This window comes from Procambarus clarkii, chromosome 69 (genome assembly GCF_040958095.1).
Source record: "Procambarus clarkii isolate CNS0578487 chromosome 69, FALCON_Pclarkii_2.0, whole genome shotgun sequence".
In the NCBI taxonomy this organism is placed as follows: Eukaryota; Metazoa; Arthropoda; class Malacostraca; order Decapoda; family Cambaridae; genus Procambarus; species Procambarus clarkii.
The window spans coordinates 23709623-23734721 of NC_091218.1; the positions used below are offsets into that span (position 1 = coordinate 23709623).

The following is a 25099-nucleotide window of genomic DNA, read 5'->3' on the forward strand; positions in this document are numbered from 1 at the left end:
AAAAAATTTCTCCCTCAAACAAAGTGCCTCCCCATTCTTATGAAAATGGTTTAGTGATGATGATGAATGACTGAACCCAAAAAAGTCTAGTTTAAAGGTGAATACTGTATATATACAATAGCAGTTTTCATTACTGTAATATTTACTGTATTTAAATTTTTTTCAGGATTGGATATAGAGAAAGCAACACACAAAGCTGTGTGGGAAGCATTTGCACTTAACCGGAGGACAGATCGGACCCCACTACACTTCCGGCTCCTCTCTAATGACTTCCAGATGCCTCTTATGAAGCAGAAGGTATATAAATGATTCAGTTCGTATTTCCAAAAGAGAGATCCTTAGGTAGTTCCCTAAGCTTATGATTTGTCTTGCATTGACTTTACCCCAATACTGGTGTACTAGGCTTCCAAGATCTTGATACAAGCCTAAAGTACACATATACACAAGCTTACAGTCTTTAACAAAATGAATTAACTATAAAACTGGGGAAACCCACTAGAAAGGATAGGTGCAGTTGAACAAACAACTGTTCGAGGGAAATTACGTACCTCTAGTAAACAAGACTAATGATCATTTCTGAGTACAGGGTAAATACCCTGGCTATGAAGCATCTGACTGTCAGCAGATGATGATAGTCCAGCTCACCTGAGGTTACACTCAGCTTGACCTCCCCCTTACTCTTCTACCTGGTGTAGAAAAGTAAGAGGAGTAAGGGTGTTTGCATTAAACACCTGTAGCCTCTGACTGGCTCAATATTGATGTTAAACAGGGGACCATTGCATTTTTTGTTTATGCTCCAGAGTTTTTATGCCACTCGCATTACGTGCACCCTAACATTCCATTTTACTCCTACTATGGCCTAGAAAGTTTTGTGTGATTGATTGTTCCAGGCCATATGCTCGGTTGAATACCTGGACTGCAAGTTCAAATGTTCCAGAGCTGTCTTGTTATGTGGTGAAGGCTTTCTGGCCAGCAATGCCTAACTAATTTCCCAGGTTGTGTGCCTTGGCTTTCATGGTTGTGGTTTTGATCTAATTTGGCTGGATTTCTCTGCCAATGGCCTGAGTGGCCTCGTAGCCTGGTGGATAGCGCGCAGGACTCGTAATTCTGTGGCGCGGGTTCGATTCCCACACGAGGCAGAAACAAATGGGCAAAGTTTCTTTCACCCTGAATGCCCCTGTTACCTAGCAGTAAATAGGTACCTGGGAGTTAGTCAGCTGTCACAGGCTGCTTCCTGGGGGTGGAGGCCTGGTCGAGGACCGGGCCGCGGGGACATTAAAGCCCCGAAATCATCTCAAGATAACCTCAAGAAGATGGGCCTGGTGATCCTCTGTCCACCATATCTTGCCCAGTGCTATTTACATTGGGCCTTCAGAGATTTTCTGTGAACCTAGCCCTGGTCTTTGCAAGTTTTTTTTACCTCTGTGTCTTGCAATTTGTCCCCAGCAGATTTGGCTGTGTGCCATTTGTTTGGTGGGTGCCATAGCCTCTGCCCACTGGGTTGAGTGATCTGTATTTTCAGGCAGTTCTAGTAGACTAGGCAGTGTACCATTTCTTTTAGTTTGGGCCTCGTGTGCCTGCTTCCAGGCCTCATTCCCATGTTGGTATTTTATGGCCAAAAGACTTCTGGTCCTTTGGTGTGTGGGCCAGTTGTTGAAGCTCTGGGCACCTTGCCTGGATCTAATGCCATTGATTCCTGGCATCTCTATGGGGATTTAAGTTTTGGCTTGCTGATGAAATGTCCTGATTTCCTTGCTGCTTTCCTTACCATTTTCTTATTTGCTTATGTTAGGGCATGTGGGCTTATTCTGGGTGATAAGAGTTGGCTCTTGGTTCTTACTGGCATGTCCATCAATCTTGTTGCACTTATGTTGTGGTTTTATGTCTGGTTTGCTGATGGTGCCCCTCTGCTTTGAGCCCTTGTCTTGTTCCTTAGTTTTTCATCGGTAAGATCTATTTTTTTTTTTTTCAGAATTGCAGGCTCTGTTTTAACTTTTGTCTCTGAGATAATGTTAAGAACTTGGAGTCTATCATATATCTAGTTGCACATGGTCCCACCACCTGGTAGTGGGATCCCCAGTGATTCCAGAGTACCTAGTATGAACCCCCTACACATACGAAAGTTCTCTGTAGTGCTATTGATAGAATGTCTTCCTGCTTGACTGTTCATAATTCTGGCTTATATCTTATCTTAGGAGATGCCTGACTGTAATAAATCAGAAGGTTTATTTTCACATACAGTACAATATTGTTGACTCGAATACTTACAGTTTCAGTGGAAAACTAATTTTATTCTAGAGTGATTATGTATGGTTACGATTAAGTGTATGTTTCAAGAGCATATTTTCTTTTCAGAGACAATCCTATGAATGGTATATACCCAAGGGCATCCTAAAGTCCAACTGGATCTCCAAATACCTTTACCATGTTCCAGCACTTATTGTGTTATTCTATGACCTGGACTGGAATGACAGCAACTGGACCGAAAAGAAGAATGACCTTGCTGGTAGAGTTCAAACACTGAAGTAAGTTGTGTGAATTATTACTAAGGAATTATTATATTGTATTTCAAACATCTTCACTCTTTCCTTATATTTCATATTTCTTAAATTCTGGGATTAATTTTATTGCACATCTTTTAACTTTTTTCCTCCATTTTATCAGTACATTATTAGTCTGTAGATGCAGACACCTTACTACATACAACTTGCATGTAAATTGTATCGTTGCCCTACTAAACTGGGTGGGAAGCTCATGATGAAGAGCACATCTCGACCCACCTTGAGGTAAACCACGCATTACACACACACTTATAATTCACATTTAAAGGAAAAACTCTGCCAATTATTCTTGGTACGGTAACTTGAAACTTGGTAATAATCATTCTGAACTCTGAAATTTCAATCAGCAAACTGCCTCCTCTGTTATCAGTTGGCAACATTAATGAATTCCGAACCATGTTTTCTGGTGGCAAAGATTTTCACAGATATTAGCACTGGCAGGTGCTTCATTTGAGCTGCTTAATTAAGGGTTTCAGTTGCTGTCTGTGGTCTTGACACCAGTTGCATTGCTGCTGGTGTGCAGTGTGTGTCTGCCACATTTGCACTGTGCTGGCCCAAATCTAATGGGCATTTGGGTTCTTTCTGCCAACTCTTTTGTGGTAAGCTGCATCAGAGTGCCTTCTATCCATTCCACACACCCCAAAAATATTAACTTATTTTTTATATTTTATACTGATAACACACATTTTGATGGTTACCCGTTTCCCCCCCCCCCTCCCCATCCCCCCCGGATCCAACAGGAACCCGTTGTTTCGGGTTCTGGCTCAGTTGGAGTCTTATCGCAGGAAAGTCGTCCTTGTGGCCCCTTGGTGGCCTGCCCAGCCTTGGTTTCAGTCGCTGCTTGCTCGGTGTCTGAACTCAGGGGCGTTTTCTGCAGCTCCGCTTCTTCCAGCAGACTGGGCTGATCCGGCACCTGGCTGGCTCGATCTACTCCTCCGCTCTTCGCATCTGGTCTTTTTGACACGTGTATCACCATTTATATGGTGATACACCTGATCACCATTTATATGGTGATACACCTGATCACCATTTATATGGTGCTCAGGTGGCTTCGTTGATGGTATTCCCAACCTGTAACGACAGTATGAAGTCTCTTGACGTTCTTTTCGTCATTTCCTCTTTCTTCGTGGGTTGTCTTCTGTTTCTGTTCAGGTTGTTTTGTCCTTTCTTTCTAGACTCTTTCAGGACCGTCATCTTATGCCAAATACTGTCACCTCTTATCATGAGGCGCTGGCAGAGCCACTCCTGCTTGCATTTGGGGTTGATGTCACTTTCACCCCGTTCCATAAGCTTTCTCGTGCTTTGTTTCACCTCTGGCCTGCTCATGCGCCGCCTGAGCTGTCCTGGTCTTTGGACTGGGTGGTTTCTGCTCTTCGGTCCTAGTGGACGGTTTGTTCGGTTGCAGTTGTCTCCTTTTCTGGCGAAGAATGAGGCAGCAGGCTTCAAGAGAGTTCCTTGGGTTATTGATGCTTGGTTAGTTAGGCCGGGGGTACACCATGTGTCCGGTTGCGGCTCTTCGCTGTTACCTGCACGCCTCGGCTTCTCTGGCTGTGGACGTGCTTTGGGTTGATAAGATTTCCCTCATTCCCTGTTCCAGGGCTCGGGTCTCTCAGGTTGTCCCGCAGGGTTATTAAGTCTAGCAATCTTGCAGTCTACCCTCATGCCCATGATGATCGGAATTTTGCTGCTTTCGCCGCTGTGTTTGGAAACATGTCCTGGGCTGACATTCAGGCGTGGGGGTTTGGGAGGTCGAACAGTGTCCTGACTGCCCATTATTTGGGGAATGTGCCGGGTGCAAGTTGTTGTTGTGTGGCCTTCGGCCACCGGTTACAGCCAATTGTTTCGTTTTTGAGTTGAGGCACGCGGTGTGGCCGCCTCCTGGTTAGGTCCCTCTTTTACTTATCTTTAGTTATGTAGTTCCAGGGAGCTGAAGGGGCTCCCCACAGAAAACCCGCGTTGAATGTAATGAAATGCCATTTTCTGGGTGAGCCCCAGAGGCTCCCTCTGGTCGGCAGTTTCATTTTTGATGCTCAGTCTCCGAACTGAAGTAGATGCGGGGGTCCGAGGCTCCACCCTCTGCCTCCTGGGAGGGGGGGGAGAAAGAGTTGCGCAGACAAGAGGGGCAGCAGTGGTTTGCTTGTTTCCTTGTTTTCTTTTAGGGGAGTTCTGTTTCTCTGTTCGGTCTTGGGTTTGCAATTTACTACCAAGTGGGGTTTTGTTTTGGGATGCCTATCTTTCTGGGTGCCTAACCCTGGTCAATAGCAGACGTGGAATACTCCCAAATACAGGGGGAGAAAAAATATTAGGCTATTGCACCTTGTGCCTCTCTGAGGGGGCCAGGTTCTGCCTCATGGTCCCCAGTATGCAGAACAACATTGTCTGAAGCCCCAGACTAATATAGCTAATATCAGTCCGATTGCTCCAGGGAGCATCCGGGGCTCGCCCAGAAAATAGTGTTTCATTACTCTCGATGCTGGTTTTATATGAAGTTAAATATTATTTAATAATGCTTTTTTCATGTCCGCAGGACTGTTATGGGGGGTCGCAACAGCCGTGTAGCTCTAGTTCTTATCCAGAGTGGGATCAGTGTGCCAGGCGAGGACACAGGAGCAGCCGAGAAGGCTGCAACTCTGTGCACTGCCTGTGATCTACCTGCTAAACATCTATTTGTATTGCCTCATTCTGATGCTCATCTTTTAGGATATACTGTAAGGTAAGACTCAAATTTGGTTTGTACATATGGAACATTTTTGTGTGTTTAAATATTCTATTTGTGTATTGTAATTTGCTCTGTTGTAAAATTTATAGTAGTTCTGCATTTTTACTTTTTCTGTTGCTTCCCATTATTGAGGATAGGAAGCCTGTTAGGCCTATTAAGATCCTTCTAGCCAAAGACTGACCTTCCTCAGGATGCAATGCAGCTGCTGATAACTGTAAATTGAAGGTAACAGTTTATGGTATCTTGGTAATTGTAGGAATTTGTGAATAAAACCGAATTCCTATGGGTTGTTAAATGTTGGTTGATATGGTGCTTTGACCTCAGAAAACTCCTTGTACATTAATTGATGTAGGCCGTTTAATTATGATATTATCATATTATGATATGATCAGTATATTGCTGAGAGTTGGGAAATGTTGTTGGATAGTTGTTATATATCCTGTTCCCTGTATCCCCTGCCTCTCTTCCTAGTGGAAGAATACCTTTTTGCATTACTGACACTGGACATTATAAATTGCAATCTTGTACTCATAAAATTAAGAGTCTGTGACTCTTTCCATCCACTAGAAATTACAGAAGACACCATTGATCCAATATTATTTTTCTCATCAAATAGGTAATCCTACAATCAACTACAAATGCCAGATTCTTTAGAGGAACTTGAACATTTTTATTACGTGTCCCCAAACTGATGCCTTATATTTTTCTGAATTCTGGGCGGATTTTCTGAGCTTTGGGTTGACCTCTGATCTCGGTGCTCCGCTCTCCTCTACGTTGATTTAGTGGTACCAGAACCTAACACTTTTGGGAGCTACAAAGGTTGCCCTTAAGTGGCCTTTCATTACATTCAGTAATCGATTTATTTTAATCAACTTTTAATGCCCCATGATAGTGCTCATTACTTTGTCATAAATTCAAAATTTAAAATACCGTATATCTGTCTTTACTTTAAGTATTCAATCGTCTTTGTTTCAGATTGGAAAATGCCTTGAGTGAGATAGCCTGGACATTTTATCTTGGCGAGGCAAAAGGTGTAAGAGCTCATCGTGATTTTCTCAACAAAACTAATCACACACTTCTGTTTGTGCGCCACCAGTTTAAACTTGGTTTCCTGAACGAGCTGCGAAATGATCCACAAACGGCTATCAAGTAAGATAAATTTTGTATTTTTATTTAAAAAATTTACTAATCATTCATTTGGATTTTTCTCTACACCAGATTTCTTTAGAAATGTTTCATTAGATGTCAATCAAATTGCCTGAAGCGTGAAGCAATCATGCTTTATGCAAGAATGTACCACTTAATCACCAATGTATGTACTTTCACAATCCATTGTACTTTTGTGTGTATAAATGTACAGTATAAATAAAAAGTAAGTACTGTACTGTAAATTAATAAGGCCTATAGCCCCATCTATGGTAGTTCCTATTTATATGCACCTAAACTCATTTGTGTGTGTGTCTTATCCAGTGTTTTTCAATCACTGTGCACCTGCATACCAAGGTAATGAAGGGTTTTGCAAGAACTACTAATAAATAGCTAATTCTAATCACGTGCAAATATGTTTTGAGTCATTGTTGAGTTTAATTTTTCTCATTTAACCGATATCAAGAGCAAAGACAGAAATCGTTTCTTTTCATTTGACAATAAAATCTACTTGTTTGTCTAAAGTACGACCTGGAATTATTTCAAGGTACAAAAGTTGAAAAACGTTGGTCTAACCTCTGCTTGAAACAATTTGGTGAGCCCATGTGTATTGTTACCTGGTAATCTGTTCCACAAACAAACCATTTTGTTTAATTTTGTGTTGATATACTTGATAATGTATACTTGAAGAATGTAAATTAGTGATATCCCTTTTGTTATTCCCATTCTGGGAGTAATATCTATAAATTGCTTGGCAATTTGCAGCACAACACACAGGGTGTAATAAAAGTTTATTCGCATTGAAAAAATATTTGTTACATTAATTTAAAAAATTATTTTTGCAGAAACTGTGGGCTCTTTCTACGAAATGAACAAAGTATTCTTCCGGGTCTCACTTTTGACACTTTAAAACTGAAAGCGATTATAGAAGAATGTAAAAAAATTCATGACAGTTAAACACATCCTAGAATGTGACTCGCGATGTGTGTGAATGTAGGTGTATCTCAGTTTGACTATTTGATAAAGTCATATTACAACAAATATTTTACTCATCTATTGTAAATAATGATGCAAGGGAAGTTTTAAGTTATTATTCTTTGTAGACCCCTGTGGTAGATTGTTAAACTACCATGTTCAGTAATGTATTTTAACACACTGGATCTCTTAGAGGGGAGGGGGCAATAAAGATTGTCAAACCTGTACTTTAATTTTGATACTCTGTATGTAACAGTTGTAAATGGTACATATGCTGCACATCTTCAGCTGCACTTGCAGGCTACTTTTGTGATCTCGGTACGGAAATTATTTAGGTTGGAACATGTCCACAAATGTTTTCAAAGCTCATTGCTGAGCAAAGCTGCTTTGGGCATGAAACTTTGTGCCTCTTCATGATTAATTTAAATCCTAGGGTAAATTTGTCAGAAAATTACAATGGTCAATACCTGTTGACTGTTTGTAGGTATTGTTTCACGAATCGACCTTGAGGAGGGATTAGATTGATAGCAGGTTCAGCATAAAATTTGAGCTCTTAGCATCATAATAATAATTTTATTCATAACATTTACACAGAGAACACAAACAGTAAGGACAGTTGTAGGTACAAGGGTTACACACATGAATGAATCCACATTTAGTATTTTAGGAAAAGATGGAGGTCTTCATAAACAGTAGTTTATTCAAAACTACAGTAAATGCACAGTATATGTGAGTCTATACACAGCTAAGTTTTATAGGTGTCTGAGTTAATCTGGTGCATTGTAATTGGGCAGTGTTCCTGGATGACTTGTCTGTGTTTGTCTAGTATAGCTGCATGTTATGGTATCACAAGTAAAAATGAGGTACTTTGGTATTAAGAGGTTTGACTCCGTTGCCCTAGACCCCTTCATCAGTGACAAGTCGCAAGCTTTCGTGCAAGCTCTATCTAGCCATAAAAATGTCCAGACACTTCAGATTTATGATTAGATGAGTAGTGGTCAGTAGATATATTAATGTGCAGTATTAAGAATTTACAAATATTTGTGGAATACTGTGATGGATTATTCGACAGTCGTATATATTATTGGAACATTTCTGGTTTATAAATATAAATACCCTGCTGTTTATTTCGGCTTAAGAATTAATACTCTTGTGTCCTCTTTATTTAGGCAATATGTGCTCTCCTGCAGCTCTTGACTGAGTCTTGTCTGTCCTCAGTATTTCTGCATTATATGTATTCTCATAACTCATTTGTTGACTTATAAATGTTCCTTTGTAAACAGAAGAAAATAAGAATAGATGAGCATGGGATTAACCATGGTCAGTATATTGTCAACAAGCTAAGTTCCTCATTTAAAAAGACCTGGAGTGTATTTGTTGTAAGAGTATATAAGAATAAAAGTGACTGCAGAAGGCCTATTGGCCTATATGAGGCAGCTCCTACTTATAACCACCCAGTCCCACTCATATACATGTGCAACCCATATTTGAAGCAATCAAGGGACCCCACCTCAAGCACGTTACGCGGTAATTGGTTCCACAAATCAACAACCCTGTTTTCATTGCTAACCAGAATAGGGGTTTGTTTTGTGGCGCTTACCTTTCTGGGTGCCTGTCTGGGTCGATGGCAAATATAAAATGCTCCAAATCACATATGCATTTCTATGGGCCATTGCTCCCCGTGCTTCTGTGAGGGGGGGGGGGGGCAGGTTCTGGCTCGTAGTCCCCGGTAGGCTAGAACTCCACCCACATCAACTGATGCAAAATAGTTAGGGTATCCGTATCAACCATGGATAGCTCCGGGGATCCTCCGGGACTCTCCCCCAGAAAATGGTGTTTCATTACATCCCACACTGTTTTTTTTTTGTGTGTGTGTGAATGAGTTAATGGAAGGTGACAGGATTTGTTTGGTGTATGTAGTGGAAGCTCTTGTTAGTAAGAGGTTGTGGGAATGAATGGGGTCTACACCTTATTTATGGTGTGAATAATATTTCACACCATAAATAATGGTATGAATAATAATAATTTAGCACTCTTAAAAACTTTATACGTATTTTCTTTGAGTCCTTATATGTATATGAATGACAGAGATGCTGTACAGCATCATTTGTTTGTGGAAAAGGAAGTGATGCAGTAGACAGAATAGTAGAATTTAAGTTTAGTATTGAGAATAATGAGGCCATAGGTAAGAGATCCTGCAGCTGCAATACAAGCTTCATATTGTTTCTCAGGCACTATGCACAGTGTTACCACCTACTTCTGGACCTGCGTTCAACAGACACCAACTTGCACGAAATACGCATCGTTGCAGCAGTTGTTAATTACAAAATCTGTCGACTGGATTTCACCCTTAATCTTCCCAGAGATGCAATTGCCCAATTCAGACGCCACATTGATCTGTTTCGTCAAAGAACAGGACCCAAGGAATTAATATTTGAGCATTATGCATGGCTCTCAAAGCAGTAAGTATTAAAATTTAATTACTGTACTTCATTGATTTTAATGCTTTAAATTCTTGCTATAAACAGTGTTATTACAAATTAATTGGTTTGTTTGAATGTTTTAATTCTTGAATTATACCTTGAATTGCTCTTAAATTGCTTTCTCTCGGTTCTCTCGGGTTATGACCAGCCCCTTGCAAGCTTCTCTGCAAAGGGGCTGGCCATAAGAGAGCCCCTCATCCAGCTCTAAATATTGTCTTCTGGCTTGTTTTGTATCTTGTATGTCATCAGGAAATCTATCCATTAAAGTAAATAATTTCTTTCTTTAATGCAGTATAACATCTAATCTATTTTTCTAATGAGGTGTCCCTCAGTCGTTTCCTGAGCTTAAATTTGGCTGGTTCAGCACTGGTTTCTGGCCCTTCCTGCTGGTTGTCCTTGTCCTTTTCCATTTCCAGCACTTCGGTTTCCCAGCTGATTGGATGCCAGACTTGCCTGAATGGTTAGACTATCGACTAATATTTGCATCTGGATTTTTTTTCTCGACAGTTTGTACCACCACCTTCATAGGGACCAGGTAGTGGAGCCTTTAAGTGTCCCATTTGCATCCTTCTTGCTGTCACCAGTATGAGGTGGCTTGGCAGTCGTTCAATCTGTTCCTTTTTCCCAATTGTCCTCAATTTATATGGTAATGTTCTGTTCTTTTTGTGGAGTTGTCTTGTGCCCAGTACTATTGCTTCCTACCATTCAGCCCTTGGCAGAGCCTCTCTTGCTAATTGTTGTTAATGTTCTTCTCTCACTTTTCTCCAAGTTGTTTAGTGCCTTTATCCAGCTCTGTATGGCTCCCATTCTTCTAGAGCCTACTTGGTCCTTAGATTGGGTTCTTTCCTTAACCTCCTTCCCATCCCAAATCCTTATCCTGATCCCTTCCAAGGTATTGGGATAAGCCATTATATAGTCTAATGGACGGCACTTTCTCCTGATAGTTTTCTTCCCTTCCTTGACTTTTCTTTGTATGGGAGTTGCATTAGTTCTTAGAGAATTTGTGTTATGCACTGAACACTTTACAAAGCAGTTACTGTATGTCCTTTTGACACGCAGGTCTCTCTGTTTGGATTCAGTAGTTCAGTTGGAGTCACAAGAGGTACACCTGAATAACCACTTTCTTTTAAAGTCAAAGGCTCCTCTCATTATTTCCAAAGTTTGGTTGATTTTATTATTTTTTTGTTTTTCGGCTCCTAGCAAATCTTGTTAGTTCAAGAAGTAATTGTATTTGTTATTAAGAGTTTAAGGTTGTGTGACAGGACATTAATATTGTTTGCTTAGGCTTCAGTTAAAAGTGAGAGTAAGACAAAGGAAAATATGATAAGAAAGTTCTGGATGTGTACAGTACATGTGTTGGCAGTTTTATTAAAGAACAAAAACCATTAATCTAAGGGACCTTAAAGGAAACGTAGGAAATATCAAATTGGGAGGTATTGTTGGAGAGTAGTGTGCCCACCATAAAAGCAAGCAGAGCATTCTGTACTCCAGGTGCAAAGATTGACCAAAAATTGTAATTATTAATTCAGATACCAGCTCTTTGGAGATGTGTTTGAGGAAGCTGTTAGAGGAGGTCTTCCTGCAGTCCAGACACAACACCCAGGTTTCTACTATCAGCAAGCAGCTCAATATGCTGTTTTGAGGAGAAAGACAGCATTACAAGTCTGTAAGGTAACTTGACAATGTAATGGATCACATATAAATAATAATATTAATACTAATACAGTGGCACCTCAACTTATGACTGACCCTACTTACGAATTTTTCAAGTTAAGACTCCAATTTTGTCGAAAAATGTGACTCACGACCTGTGCCTCGACTAGCGACATTGTTGATACATGTATGGGTCAGCCGAGCGTGTGGTTCCTGGTGGCATGGGCAACCCCGCCCCAGTTTACCAGAGCCGCCCGCTTAGTGATGCTCGCGCTTGTGAAGAATTTCATTGTTTTTGTGGTTTTTTGTTTTTTGTACATAAAAGTAATTATTATATATCATGCTATGGATCTCAAGAAAGTCAGTGGTAAGGTTCAACCTAAGAAAATATGTGAAGTATATGAAGTAGAGGATGCCTCTTCCTCATTAAGAAAATATGTGAAGTATGGGAAGAACTGCAAAGTTTTGTTGAAAAAACTCGCCCAGATAAAGCTGTAGCAGGCATTGACCTTTTAAATGGCAATGTGATGTCTCACTAGAGACAAGTGTTAAAATGTAGGGAAAAACAAGCCTTTAGACAGATTCTTAGTAAGACAAGCAAGCAGTGAGCCACAACCAACTTCTAGTGGTATGCCTTCAAAACATAGGAGAGAGAGTACCCCAGAGAAGTCATCACTGCCTGATGTTATAATGAAAGGGGACGTCCCTTCCAAACAATAACACCTCTTCTCCTCCTCCTCCTTCCCCCCCCCCTCACTGTCTTCCATAAACCAATAAGACTCCTCAATAAAGGAAGATATACATACTGTATTGTAGCTAGTACAAAAAGATTGTTATTCGGTATAAAATGTATTTTTAAGTTAATATTTTTGGGGTGTGTGGAACAGATTAATTCAATTTACATTATTTCTTATGGGAAAATTTGTTTTGAGTTACAAATTTTCGACTTACGATCCGTGTCTGGGAACAGATTAAATTCGTAAGTGGAGGTACCATTGTAATGAATAAATTTATTCTTATTCATTTTAATATAAAACGTTTCTAAAAGTTATACTACATACCTGTATTTTCAGTAGCAGAAGTTAGTGACATGTAATAATTATAAAACTGTTTGAATGGAGTGTTGACCCTTTCACCTTGATATTTATTAACCATTAATTAGTTCTATCACCCTAACAAAATTATCTTTTTATCTTGTTAACCATCTTACTAAACCAATGTTCCTGAAATTTGGTCACAGAGATTTGGTCACATAGGATTGACATGCTTCCATGAAGCAACAAATTGTTGGAAATCACTATAAAGGTCTTGTGATAAACTATGTGAAATATATATGTAAAAGGTTCTCTTTGGCAACAGTGCAGAATATTGACCTGTCGTGACTGTTTGTGATCCTATCCAGTTTACTTGAAGTACTGTGTTATTTTGTCATTCAGGAATTGTCGGCTCCGGTGTCGGACTTACTGGAGGGATGGAGCAAGTTGGAGTTCTATGGGCAGCGTCCTTGGCGGCCAGGCAAACATTCCCTTGAACCTCCAGAACAACAGAGAGAAACAGAGGGAATAAAGGTTAGCTTTTGCATGTTTATCTGTTTTTTAGAAGAATTACCAGTAAAGAGATGGCAGCACACAAGTCTTAGGCCTATGATTGATCATCTACTAAAGAGCAACCACTCTAGTGAAGAAAGATGCAATAATGCAAAGATTTTTCAACAATAAAAAAATGTCATTGGCATTGTTTAACCACTGTACTGCGGTGGGCGCCTCTAAGGCGCTCTGAGAGTTGTGCTATTTATTTTTTAATTAGGCTAAATGTTTAATATATTTTAGTTTTCATCACTGTGTTGTGAAATGAAAATAGTTAAGTTTGGTAACATTTTCTTGTAGATAAATTTGTTGCTTTACAGGATATTTTCATTTTCTTTCCTTGCCTAGTTTACTTGTTTATGAGAACATACACATGCATTGAGACTAGTCATTCATTACTATCTTGTATGGTTTGTATTTTTGTGATGCTTGTTGCATTTTCTCCTCATGTATTTAAGAATTTGTTTTAATTTGTATAAATAGGATAAGTTTATATGTTGTATAACATCACTATTGTTTCTTACCTTAGGAAGTACAGTACCATGAAGTTAAAGAAGTAAACCATTCCAATACCATCATTCCATTATTTTCTTCTGCAATTAGTCAGTTTAAGAAATATCGATGTCCACGTATCAAGCGACATCTTATGGTTCAAATGGCAGAAGAATATCACCAAGCCAATGATTCATCCAAAGCTCTCACGTAAGTTTGACATCACATTAAATAACACCACTGTAATGATCAATAATATTGAAAATGATTTGCCATGTCATCATTCTTAATTGCCTAACCTTCATGGCACTCGGAAAGGTGTTAAAGTTTAGTGTAGAAGTTTATTTAAATGTGATAATATTGTATTTTGAGTAACAGATGGTATGGTTATGCTTTAGTTTTAATGTTTCAGGCCTGTTTACCTTTGACCTGGGATGTTTGACTTTAGGTCACACTGTGCATTATTAGAGGATTTTTTCCAAGCTGTCTCTGAATCGATCTCTGAAAGGATCGCTCTGAATGATCCTTTCCTTTCCTTTCATAAGGTCATCAACAGTCAGGGAAATTAAGATCCCAAACCACCTTTCAAACCTTTTCCATCAGATCATTTTGATACTAGGTAGGTACCGAGTTTTGGGATGGGGAAGCTCGGTTCAGCCCAGGGCAGATATAGAAAGTTCACTCCTAAGCATTCAAAGCTTTTCTAATCTCTTCTTAGTATCACAGGGACTGCAGAGTAGTAGTACTCTCCAAATTGCTTGATGTTCACCTGGCTGCTATCCCCAATTGCTATCAGTTGGCAGTACCCATGGCAACACTAGCCCCTCTTGATGGTTGGGCATGCTAGAAACAGATAGTTAAGTGTCTTATTTTTATCCTTTTATACTTTGTTTTTCACTATGCAGAGGGCTCATACTTGAGGAAGCTGTATCATATTCTATATCAGTACAGTTTGTAATTTTTTGTGTTCGGACAAACCTTTTGTATGAGATCGATTTAAAACTTACTGATGACTCAAAGTTGGCTTATCTCCTCCAGTTCAGTTGATTTTTCAGTAATGGTTCAACCATTGGGCTACCCAACCAATTGCACTGGATGGTAGACCAATGGTCTCGCTTCTTGCAGGTCAGCATTCAATCCCCAACCATCCAAATGGTTGGGCACCATTCCATCTATCCATTCTATCCAAAATTGTTGTTCTTGGCTCTTCCTAGTGCTGTATAGTCATAATGGCATAGTGCTTTCTCCTGATAATTACTTTGCCTACCTCAACCATCTGGCTTCCTATAGTTACTTTCCTTATTCCAGAAATATTCCTGCTTCAGCTTTTAGTTTCTCTTCTTGAGGTTACTGCTACATTTGCAGTTCCTTTTTGTACCATGTTTTTGGTACTTTGGCTGCTGATGTTTCTTCCAGTAAGCCCTTGGTTTCCAATTTCCTCTGCTTGTTATGGAATATACTACACTGTAGAAAGTACCTGATCAACCAGGCTGTAAGCAGCAACATTGAACAGCTTGGTTGACCATATCACCAACCAGGAGTCCTGGTCAGAGACTGGGCCATGGTTGACATTAATCCTTTTAATCTTTTGAAAGGTAATTGAAAGGTCAGGTGTTCTTGTCTTGCATAAGTTCTTTGTAGTGATGAGTTGGAGAGGGCTGGGGGCTCTGTTCCTTGTGTGTCCCTGAGGGGTTTATGTTGGATCCAGCTTTCTCAAAGACCATTCTGACCCCTCTTTTAGATGGGGGAGAGATACCTTTTTCTCACCAAGAGGAAGTTTGTGGTTAATCTTATGCTACCTTTGACCTGAGGCAGTAGCTGGGGGTTGGTTTCTTCCCTGTGGCAGGGCTCGATAGCTGCACCTGTCTTCTGTCGACTTCTTCCACTCATTCCACCTTAACATGAAAGTGTAGTCCCTTCGGAGGGAGTCTGCAATTTCTCGTACAGCTGTTGCTCTCAGCCCTAGGGCAAGAGTGGTTTCTGATCCTTAACAGGGCAAAGAAGCTAGTGTTGCCTCTTCCTAGAGAAAGGAGATGCTCTAGTTCCAGTTCTCCAATTTTGGGTGTGAGGCTTTTCTGTCCTCTTGCTCTTTTGAGTATGTTGCTAGTTTGTTTTTGTTTTTAGTTCAGTTCATTGCTACCATAGTGGTTGGCAATGTACTGGTGCTCCAAAATTTTCTCCATCATGCCTCTCTGTTTCTGGGTTAACAGAATTTTAAACCTTGGGGACATTGGTCTGGCCATCTGGCTTTCTCAGTGCTCTGCTTGGGTTTGGTTCATTCCCTGCATCCAGTCCCAAGTACTGTTGCATGATGGTTTGTGGACAATTTTCTGCCCCAGAGGGTACTGGCAGCTATTCTTTAGTGTCTCCTCTCTACCATTATTCTGGCTAGTGAAATCTTCAGTGAATTTGCCTAGGAATCATCAAAGGTGTATTGCTCAAAATAAACTTGAAAAAATTTAAAGGTTAACAACTTAAACTTTGCATTCAGACTTTAAATATTGCATTTGCAGTGCTAGGATATTAGCATTTAATTTGGTTTGCTATAGCATCTTGAATGTGAAGCAGAACTGGAGGATACTTGGACTTTTGACACATTTTGGGAATTTGGCACCTTATATTATCCTCAGAGACAATGTAAGATGATATACTAAAGTAAAAATAAAGTGATTTTTTTTAGGCTTATATATCTATATGCCATTGTAGATATCACTACATTAAATTTTATATGCTTTCTACAGGTTGCTGAATCATGTGATGTGGGACTATCGTAGTGAAAAGTGGTGGAGTCTTCTGTCATCAGCCTCGGCTTTGGCCCTTCAGTGTGCATACAATACTGCTTCCATCACAGAGTACTTTGGCCTAGCCCTGGAGTTTATGGGCACAAGGTTGTTGGCATCACCTGAGGATAAGAGAAGGGTGCATGAAAACTTAATTAAACTGTTGAGGGTAAGTTAAAAATGACTGATCTCTTGGCAAAATTTTTTCATAAGCTCAGTTCATTCTTAGGTTAGCTTTTCTTAAATTTGTGTTAAAGAGGTCTGAACTATCATCTTATCTTATCTTGAGGTTATCTTGAGATGATTTTGGGGCTTTAGTGTCCCCGCGGCCCGGTCCTCGACCAGGCCTCCGCCCCCAGGAAGCAGCCCGTGACAGCTGACTAACACCCAGGTACCTATTTTACTGCTAGGTAACAGGGGCATAGGGTGAAAGAAACTCTGCCCATTGTTTCTCGCCGGCGCCCGGGTTTGAACTCTGGACCACAGGATCACAAGTCCAGCATGCTGTCCGCTCGGCCGACCGGCTCCCATTATTACTCCCATTGTTACTGATCATTACTCAAGCATTTTCACCAGCTTTTTCTTTGATATTCCATTAATTGCAAGTTGAAGTTATGTTGTCCAGTAAATGTAATGCATGTACATCAGGCAAGGATATGGGGAACTTCCTTGCCATTGACAAGAAAGCAGAGTTATTTAAAAAACTTTATCTTGGGCTGGGGAGGCAGCAAGTGGCAGAATGGTATGGCACTGGTACTCCAGCCATTTCTGGCAAAAATATAAAGCAACAGAAACAGATAATAAAGTTTGAATAATATGAAGAGCAGTGGTAGAAAGATTGACTAAAATAATTTAAACCTCGGCATGAGGATTTTGATGTTTACAATGATTTATGGAGGAATATTGCTCTGGGCTAGCTGTTGGTGGTACACAGTTCCATTCTGTAACTTAAGGAATGGCATTAATAATGGGCAATTACTTAAAGTGTGTACTGTAATGGATAATAATCTAAGGTCATGGATAAGAGTGGTTATGCCATTTTGTTCTTTGATGGGTTTGTAATTCACCTTCCTTTCCGAGTTATCGCTTTTGGGTGCTCTCTAGTATATCTTCCATTGTTATGACTTAGATGGATGAAAGATCAGTCTAGGAGGACTGACATACATTGTGCATTTATTGCAGCCTTTGCGGGGAGAACCAAAATGACTTCAGACAGAAGACAGCCTCTTGATTGAAGCCTCGCTTAACTTTGCATCAAAATTCACATTTTTGCATATAACAGGAGCTGCAATTTTGAATAAGAAACATGGTTTATTCAACCAGAGGTGGTGGGGGGGTTTCTCCTGTACACTGCTGCAGAACTCACAGGAGACAATACAGAAAGAACTAGTGAGCCAGCAGATTATTAAGAATAACTCTTGTGAAGATTATTAATAGAAAATCTACCCAGACACCCAGACTTCATTACCTCTGACTGCCTCAACTTGTCCAGATTCATAGATACACCAAATTCATGGTATAGCTTTTCAGTAAATCCATACACAGGCTGTACAGTATTGCCAAACCATGCAGATGCTCTCATTGTCAACAGTATGGCCATGTAGCCCTATTCTGTCTAAAAAACTGAAAGCTGAAAAGGTAGCGTCTGATTTTATAGATTTCCTGGTGGGGTTCAACATTGTGAAGTGAACTCTGTTATAGTGGCAGAAAACAAAAATTCTGTATAGTGGCATTGCCTGGTTGAGCAACATTATACTGCAAATTCAGTGCCAAAATATTTATATAGAAACTCAAAAAATATTTAATAAATATTATTTTGACGTCATTTTGTATCCAAAATGCACAAAAACCTGTCCTACCAGTTAAATAATACAAAAAAATAATTGGAGCTAATAAAATTCTAAAAACAAAAAAATGTGAATTATTGTTGACAAAATGGCAAAATGTTTGCAATGGATCTCTTATTGCAACAAATAGGATCTAGTATGAGTTAATGTTTGAGTGGAATTGCACTTTTTAACTTTAATTTGACTTGTGCAAATTTGCACTGCATAAGCATGATGGTTTTCCAGCAAGGCATTTCTCGTGTAAACTGTGGGTTTAGCATACTGTATTTTGGGATTGTTTTGGTTTACAGGAACTGGTAGTTCATGTAATTCTAGATAATTGACATTTTACATTACAGCATCATCTTCCAGGGCATTATACATAATGAAGAAAATTATTATTCAATGTCATGTGTGCTCCTCTACTTGTTTTCCACGAATATCATTAGGGAAGAAAAGTAAAGGAGATCCACTGTTGACATATTATACTTTATCTGATAGTCTGATCTTCATCTGATCTCTTAATCTAATTTTTTCACCTTAAGCTCTCATGCCACATACAAATAAATCTTTCTTAAGGTTTTCATTTTCTTTACTATAGTCATATTTATCACCGGTGTAGAGTAGGTGGCAAAATTAGGGCGAAGGTCATTTAGCCTATGAACTTCTTTCCTGGTATGATCTAGTTTCTTGGAGAACAGGTAACTTAGACTTGATTTCATAATTAACTTGCATAGGGCTCACCTGGCTCACAGGTCTGATAATTGTTTGAAGAAACCGTATATTTTATCTTGAGTGGGTAACTTAATGTTTACAGTACCTTTTCTTGAAAATTCACAAATGCTTGCCAGTTTGTGACTCCATGTGTAGTCAAAGTCTTTTGTTGTTGAGATGTTGTTCAGCTCTATCCTTTGTAGTATTACATGGCACTATATTCCGCTGTATTTCCTATTTGAACTTAATTTTAGTGGCTTCCAAGTACTTCATTAATTCTTGCATAATGTTTCACAGGGACATTCTCCTGACCCAGAGCCGGGAACATCCTCCGAGGTTATTACTGTAGCCACTGAAGCATGGTCCGTTTTATTAGGAAGCCAAGTATCGCCTGTCACCGTTGACATGACAACCTTGGTGCCGTGCCTTGAGGTGCGAGCATCTTTTACTCAAAACCAGTTTCATGTTGATCAGGAAGTGGGTATAACAGTTATGATCAGGTAATTATTATTTTAAAATGTTATCTGTTATGATTGACATGTGTAGTAAAGAATGCTGAATGCACTATCATTCTTGGCTTTTACCTAACACCAAAATCTTGTTAATTCATATGTCCTCTTGATCACATGTGTGTGTGATTTATTTGTCTGTAAGAAGGATTATTATTTAGGTACATGTGTGTTTGTGTGCACTATGCTCATACAGACATCTTAGTTTTCTTTTCAAATAAGTAAGATGATATTTTTGATAAGCATATAATGTTTTTTCATATAATCATTGTATGATGTGAAGGTGACATGTGCAAAAAAGGTAATGTATTAGGAGTCTTTGCCATTACACATTATTGCTTGTGGTAAAAAATTGTAGAGCAAATATTTCAGAACCATAAATATTTATTAGTTTAGATACTTGTATATAAAGCAGACATACACATAATAAAATGAAATTTTGTTCTTCACAGCTTGTGCCTTCGAGTTCTAGTACTCATCCTTAACATCTTTTATGCATTATATTGCATGTTGGGGTGCTGAGGGAGTTATTTTGGAGCCTCCAGTAACTTTATTTTTGATAGTTGTAACTTGTTCGAATCTAACTTGATTCAATAATACTTCAGTACTGCAGGACTACAAACCAGGAAGTAATTTGTACCTCAATTATCCAGGTAATTTCCAGGTTGCCATTGGCTCCAGTGGTTAATGAACACACAAGCTTGGTGAAAGTCTTCCAAACTTGAACTGCCTGGGAGTTATTTGTTGCACAATTGGAGTCTGAATTGTTAGCTCTGGTGGTCAGTGCTTTTATAGCCTTGTTGTCAGTGTGATAGACTGTTTCTCCTCTTTTCTAGTGCACTTACAAAGTCAATTCCTCTACTGGCTATTTACCTTATAGGATGGATGACCTATTTGATTTTTCGTTGTCAGGGAAGCCTGTTAGACTTGCTGCAGTTCCCCTGTGCCAAAAACTAACCATTCTTGGAATGCTACCCATAACAGCTGCCTAACTTGGGGTACTGTTGGAAGAACAATGGCATCAGGTGTAATATTAATTACCTAAGTGTAATTACATGTGTAGTTATAGGATGAGAGCTATGCCTTCTGATCTGCCTAATGGTTTTGACATCCACTACCCTATCATTTTAATTATTCCACTGTTCACCACTGTTCACAAACTAGTGTTTTTCTTTTGCTTTATGGGCCTCTTACAATTTCTATTAAGCAAGTCCTGTTTTTTTTATAGTTTTGTCTTTGCTTCAGTATGAATATTTGGGTGCCTTCATCATACATCTTGTAAAGTTTGGCATAAATCTAATTTATTTCCTTTCCTAACAACTAACCATTCTAGTCAAGTCTATTAAAGAACTCTTAGACTTCTGTAGTGTCCTGTCTTGAAGTAGGTTTTATGGTTCTTCATTTTCTCCATTTCCCTCTGTGTATTTTGTTACTATGTTTCATTACACTTTCCTCCAATTCCTGTGTGTGTGTGTTTGTCTCTATTTATGAATGGTCAGAGGAACATAAACAAAAGATGAATCTTTAAAAAGAAGTGTATTTTAAAAATGGCTGTATCATTGTGTTTTAACTTGCCTTATTTTATAAATGTGCTATTTTTTCCAGAAACTCGTACTTGTCAACCCTATTCCTCAGTGCTCTGAGTGTTAGCACCAACGCTTCAACTTACAACGATCGACTTTTGGAAACCCAACCAGACAAGTTGGTCCTTCCTCCTGGCCAAGTGACCGAGATCCACCTCAGCTTTGTTCCTCTAGTGGAAGATGTGGGAAAAAAAGTTAAAGTGAGTATAGAACTGTATGAGTGAATACACAGTATATCTGCTTTATAGGAATATACTAAAATATTCCTTAAATATCAGAATGGTCAAAATTTTTGGGGTAAATACATAGGGTTTGCCAGTTAGACAAGATTGGAAGATATTTGACACTAGTTTTTTTCCTTACTGAAAAGGCTTTGAGGGACATAGTGAGAGTGGTGGCCATGTGCTCAGATCAGAGAATCCCAACTCCATTGGTTGTGTACCATGACTCTCGGATACAGTTGTACAAGTGTAGTGCTAATGCTTGGCCAAGCAAGCCTTGGCAGCTCTTGCTATGGGCACATACTGAGCTTCATTGTGTCAGCCACCAATTGCCATCCATTACAGTTTAATTAGTCTGCTACTCTAATACTTGTAATATTATTTTGGGGATAACTTGAAAAAAAATGAATATTTAAATAAAATTATGTACAGTATATGCTAACTTAAACTGCAAACTTTTTTTTTTTTTTTTTTTTTTTTTTTTTTTTTTTTAAATTGAATAATATTTTCTGGTGTCAACTCTTGCTAAATACAACTTTGAAGTCTAGTATTTGTTGCTGTAAAAAATGTGACAAATCTGATGCTTAGATAGTACACAAGAAGGATTGGTGCATACTAAATGCTGTGTGCCTGTTGCACTCAGTCCGTCAGAGGTGCACTGTCTGAATTGGACATTCTTCCCCCTGTTGTTTTGAACACTGCTCTACACCACAGGCAAGCAACATCCCCTTTTTATTTTTATTTTTCTTGCCTCTGTTATATCTATTTCTGATGCTTGCCTTAGGGAGCAATTGAATGTGATACCGTACCTCAAAAATTTGTATCCAAAAGTCATTGTTATTTTATTACAGGTGACAGGGGTGCGTGCTCAGATGAGTGTGCCAAGCAGCAGCCTAGTTGTAAGCTTACAGTGGTCAGGAACAGGGAATGAAGGAGTTGCCATGCATGCTGCTAATACCCCAGCATTCCCAGAGTTCAAGTAAGAATTTAGTTTAAATCGTAAGGAAATTCTGTTTATTCCAGTATGTCTTCATTGTATTAAATGGTATGAGGTGGGCTTTTTTTTTAATACAAGTTCTTACATTCTTGTAATATTAATTACCTAAGTGTAATTACATGTGTAGTTATAGGATGAGAGCTATGCTTGTGGGGAGTCCTGTCTTCCCAGTCCTCTGTTATGATGCTGCGAAACTTCTGATGGTTTTGGTATTCACCACCTTATCACTTGTTCCAACTGTCTACCACTCTGTTTACAAAAAGAGAACTTTCTAATGTCTTTTGGCATCTTTGCTTCCTAAGCTTGAATCTATGACCTCTTGTTCTTGAGGTTACAGTTTTCATGGTTGACTGTCAATTTTGTCGATTCCTGTTACTATGTTTTATGTAGTGGTCATATTTCCTCTTTTTTTTCTTCTTTTTTTTATCTTCCAGCTTTGGCAAACTACAAACTTTTTTCTTCCTTCACAGAAGGAAGAATGAAAATAGTTTATTCTTTCTTTAAAATTACAATTATTCAATCGTAATGTTACAATATAGAAGGTATACAATTATATCTTCTATAAAGTTATGATTAAATAATTGTAATTTTATGACTTTCATCTAAGTTCAGATGGAAATGTAAGTTAGACAAAGTGAATAGAATGTTTAGTTTTATTAATTTGCTTATCTTGACATTGTGTTGAAAACACTGTAATTTTCATCTACAGCTTGCTCTACAAAGACAAGTTTGACATCACTGTTCCCATTGCTGAAATGGAAATTCTGCCTCGCCAGCCCCGCCTTACTGTTAAGGTAAGTTCTCCTGGCTAGATTTCTTGGTTTTCTACTTTACCAAAATTTTATCCCCAATGTGGTATGAAATGAATGATGTATAATACATCTTGCTAAATTATCTAATTATAAACCTTACTTGTAAATGTATCTACTGTACAAATGTATTGGTAGTATTATTTTACTTTGTAAAATCTATAGCACCTAGGTTTGAGATGTAAGGTATTGATGTCTTTGGTGCTTTTTCATGGTGATCTTGTTTTACACCAATTATGGTGGAACAAAAGGGTTATGGAGGTACCTTGATGTCTTGAGTAATAAATATTTTTTATTTTGTACCAGGTTTTTAGTAATTTAATTAGTTTTTATTTACACAGTATTCTTTTAAAGCTGGATAAGACAACCAGACCCCTAGACCCTTCTTGAATACTGCTGTACTTGGTTTGCTACCAACCACCACCCTGTTTGGGCAGGAAGTAAACCAGGCAAAATGGTGATGACTTTGGGATAGAAATTTTTGTGAAATTGTCTGCTTAATGTAAATAGTATAAATGAGGGGAAATAATTGAAAACAATTTATTGCAAATTTTATTAATTAGAAGATACGTTAGGCATGAGGTAAGGTATATATATCATAATATGAAAGGTAAATAGGATAGTGGTGAAAAATTGAAATAGTGTTTGTCATGGTCATTGAATGGTCAGCAATAGATGCAATTCTTTATTTTTTTCCTTCTTGGATGCTAATTAACAGTGACAAAAGAACAAATACTTTTTTGAGAGCAATTTATTTTATGCGCACCTGAGAGTTGCATGATAAAATCCCTTGAGCCGCCAAAGGGTTAAATGGTGATAACTACACTAGTGGTGTCCTGTCTACCCAATATTCTTTATTATATGACACATTGAAACTAATGACAATTTTGGCCTCCTCCACCTCCACACTTCACTTGTTCCAACTATCTATCACTGCCAAAGTGAACTTTGTAATTATTTTTGGTGGCTTTGTTTCCTTAGTTTGAACCTATGTTTTCTTGTTCTTGAAGTTGCAGTTTTCAAAAGTTATTCAGTCAGTTTTGTCGATTTCTGCTATATTTACTAGAATATGTATATTTTTTAGTTCCAGAAGCCATTTAGTTGCATCTTTGCACCTTTTTCCAATTTATTTGGTTGTTTCTTGAGCTATTGGCACCATACAGCACTGTGTATTCCAATTTTGGTCTAGCAAAGGTTGTGAACAATTTCTTTAATATTTTGGCCTCCATGTATTTAAATGATCCTAAAATTGTAGCATATGCTCCTCACAATGTTCTGTATGAGGTACTCTGGTGACAGTTTTCTATCTAGAACCATCCCCCTAGTTTCTCTCTATCAGAATTCTTTAAATTACTAGCCTCACTGCTTTCATCCAAGGTGTAACTTTTGGAAACTTAATATTTTTACATTATTAAACTTAAAATTCTTATCATTTATAATTTCATGCATTGGAAGTATCTACCCAACACATGTCATTATTATACAGCAACTACCGTTTTCTTGTTTCATGAAGTGTGTAGTCGTCAGCCTTGAGAAGAATTTGGGGATCAGTACTGTATAGTAAAACATTATTAATGTAATAGTCAATAAAATATGGCAAGTTTGTTTATTACATCCTCCACACTATAGTAGGTAGCATCACAGACAAGCAAGCATTACCATTCTTCATCAACCATACCATGTTTAGTGTGCATAGTTGTCTAAGGGACTGTGTGACTAGATCAACTCACAAATACCACCCATTCAAATGGGACTAGTGGTATGATTCTTAATCTAAGGTACACCCCCATAGGTATGAGAAGATTTGATTGTCGAAAGATTTAATTAGCATTTCGGGTATGAAAGGCTAGGAGGTGGGACATAAAGAGCTAGATTTCGCTCTCTCGTATCATTGATAGACAAGCACACATTTATTATTTCGGCTGCTGTATTGCACAGCCTTTGACACTATTATAAGTTGGCATGTTAAAATGAATATTTTTTTAATTAATAAAAAGAGTATTAGTATTTAAGAGTACCCTTTAATGAGGCTGCCACCATCACAA

The 25099-nt window shown here is 38.6% G+C and overlaps 1 protein-coding gene across 3 annotated transcripts in view; it reads left to right on the forward strand.

The window, feature by feature from the left end:
• Positions 1 to 25099, forward strand: part of gry (trafficking protein particle complex subunit 11 gry) — a 56545-nt gene that overhangs the window by 3112 nt on the left and 28334 nt on the right. For all 3 annotated transcript variants that reach the window (XM_045765159.2, XM_069311251.1, XM_069311252.1), the window contains exons 3-15: positions 167 to 297; positions 2356 to 2525; positions 5089 to 5274; positions 6256 to 6429; positions 9633 to 9863; positions 11414 to 11555; positions 12974 to 13105; positions 13653 to 13825; positions 16357 to 16564; positions 19233 to 19435; positions 21050 to 21227; positions 22100 to 22227; positions 22955 to 23039. In XM_045765159.2, the coding sequence (XP_045621115.2) occupies positions 167 to 297; positions 2356 to 2525; positions 5089 to 5274; positions 6256 to 6429; positions 9633 to 9863; positions 11414 to 11555; positions 12974 to 13105; positions 13653 to 13825; positions 16357 to 16564; positions 19233 to 19435; positions 21050 to 21227; positions 22100 to 22227; positions 22955 to 23039 (2141 nt within the window). The remainder of the gene's footprint in view (positions 1 to 166; positions 298 to 2355; positions 2526 to 5088; positions 5275 to 6255; positions 6430 to 9632; positions 9864 to 11413; positions 11556 to 12973; positions 13106 to 13652; positions 13826 to 16356; positions 16565 to 19232; positions 19436 to 21049; positions 21228 to 22099; positions 22228 to 22954; positions 23040 to 25099) is intronic.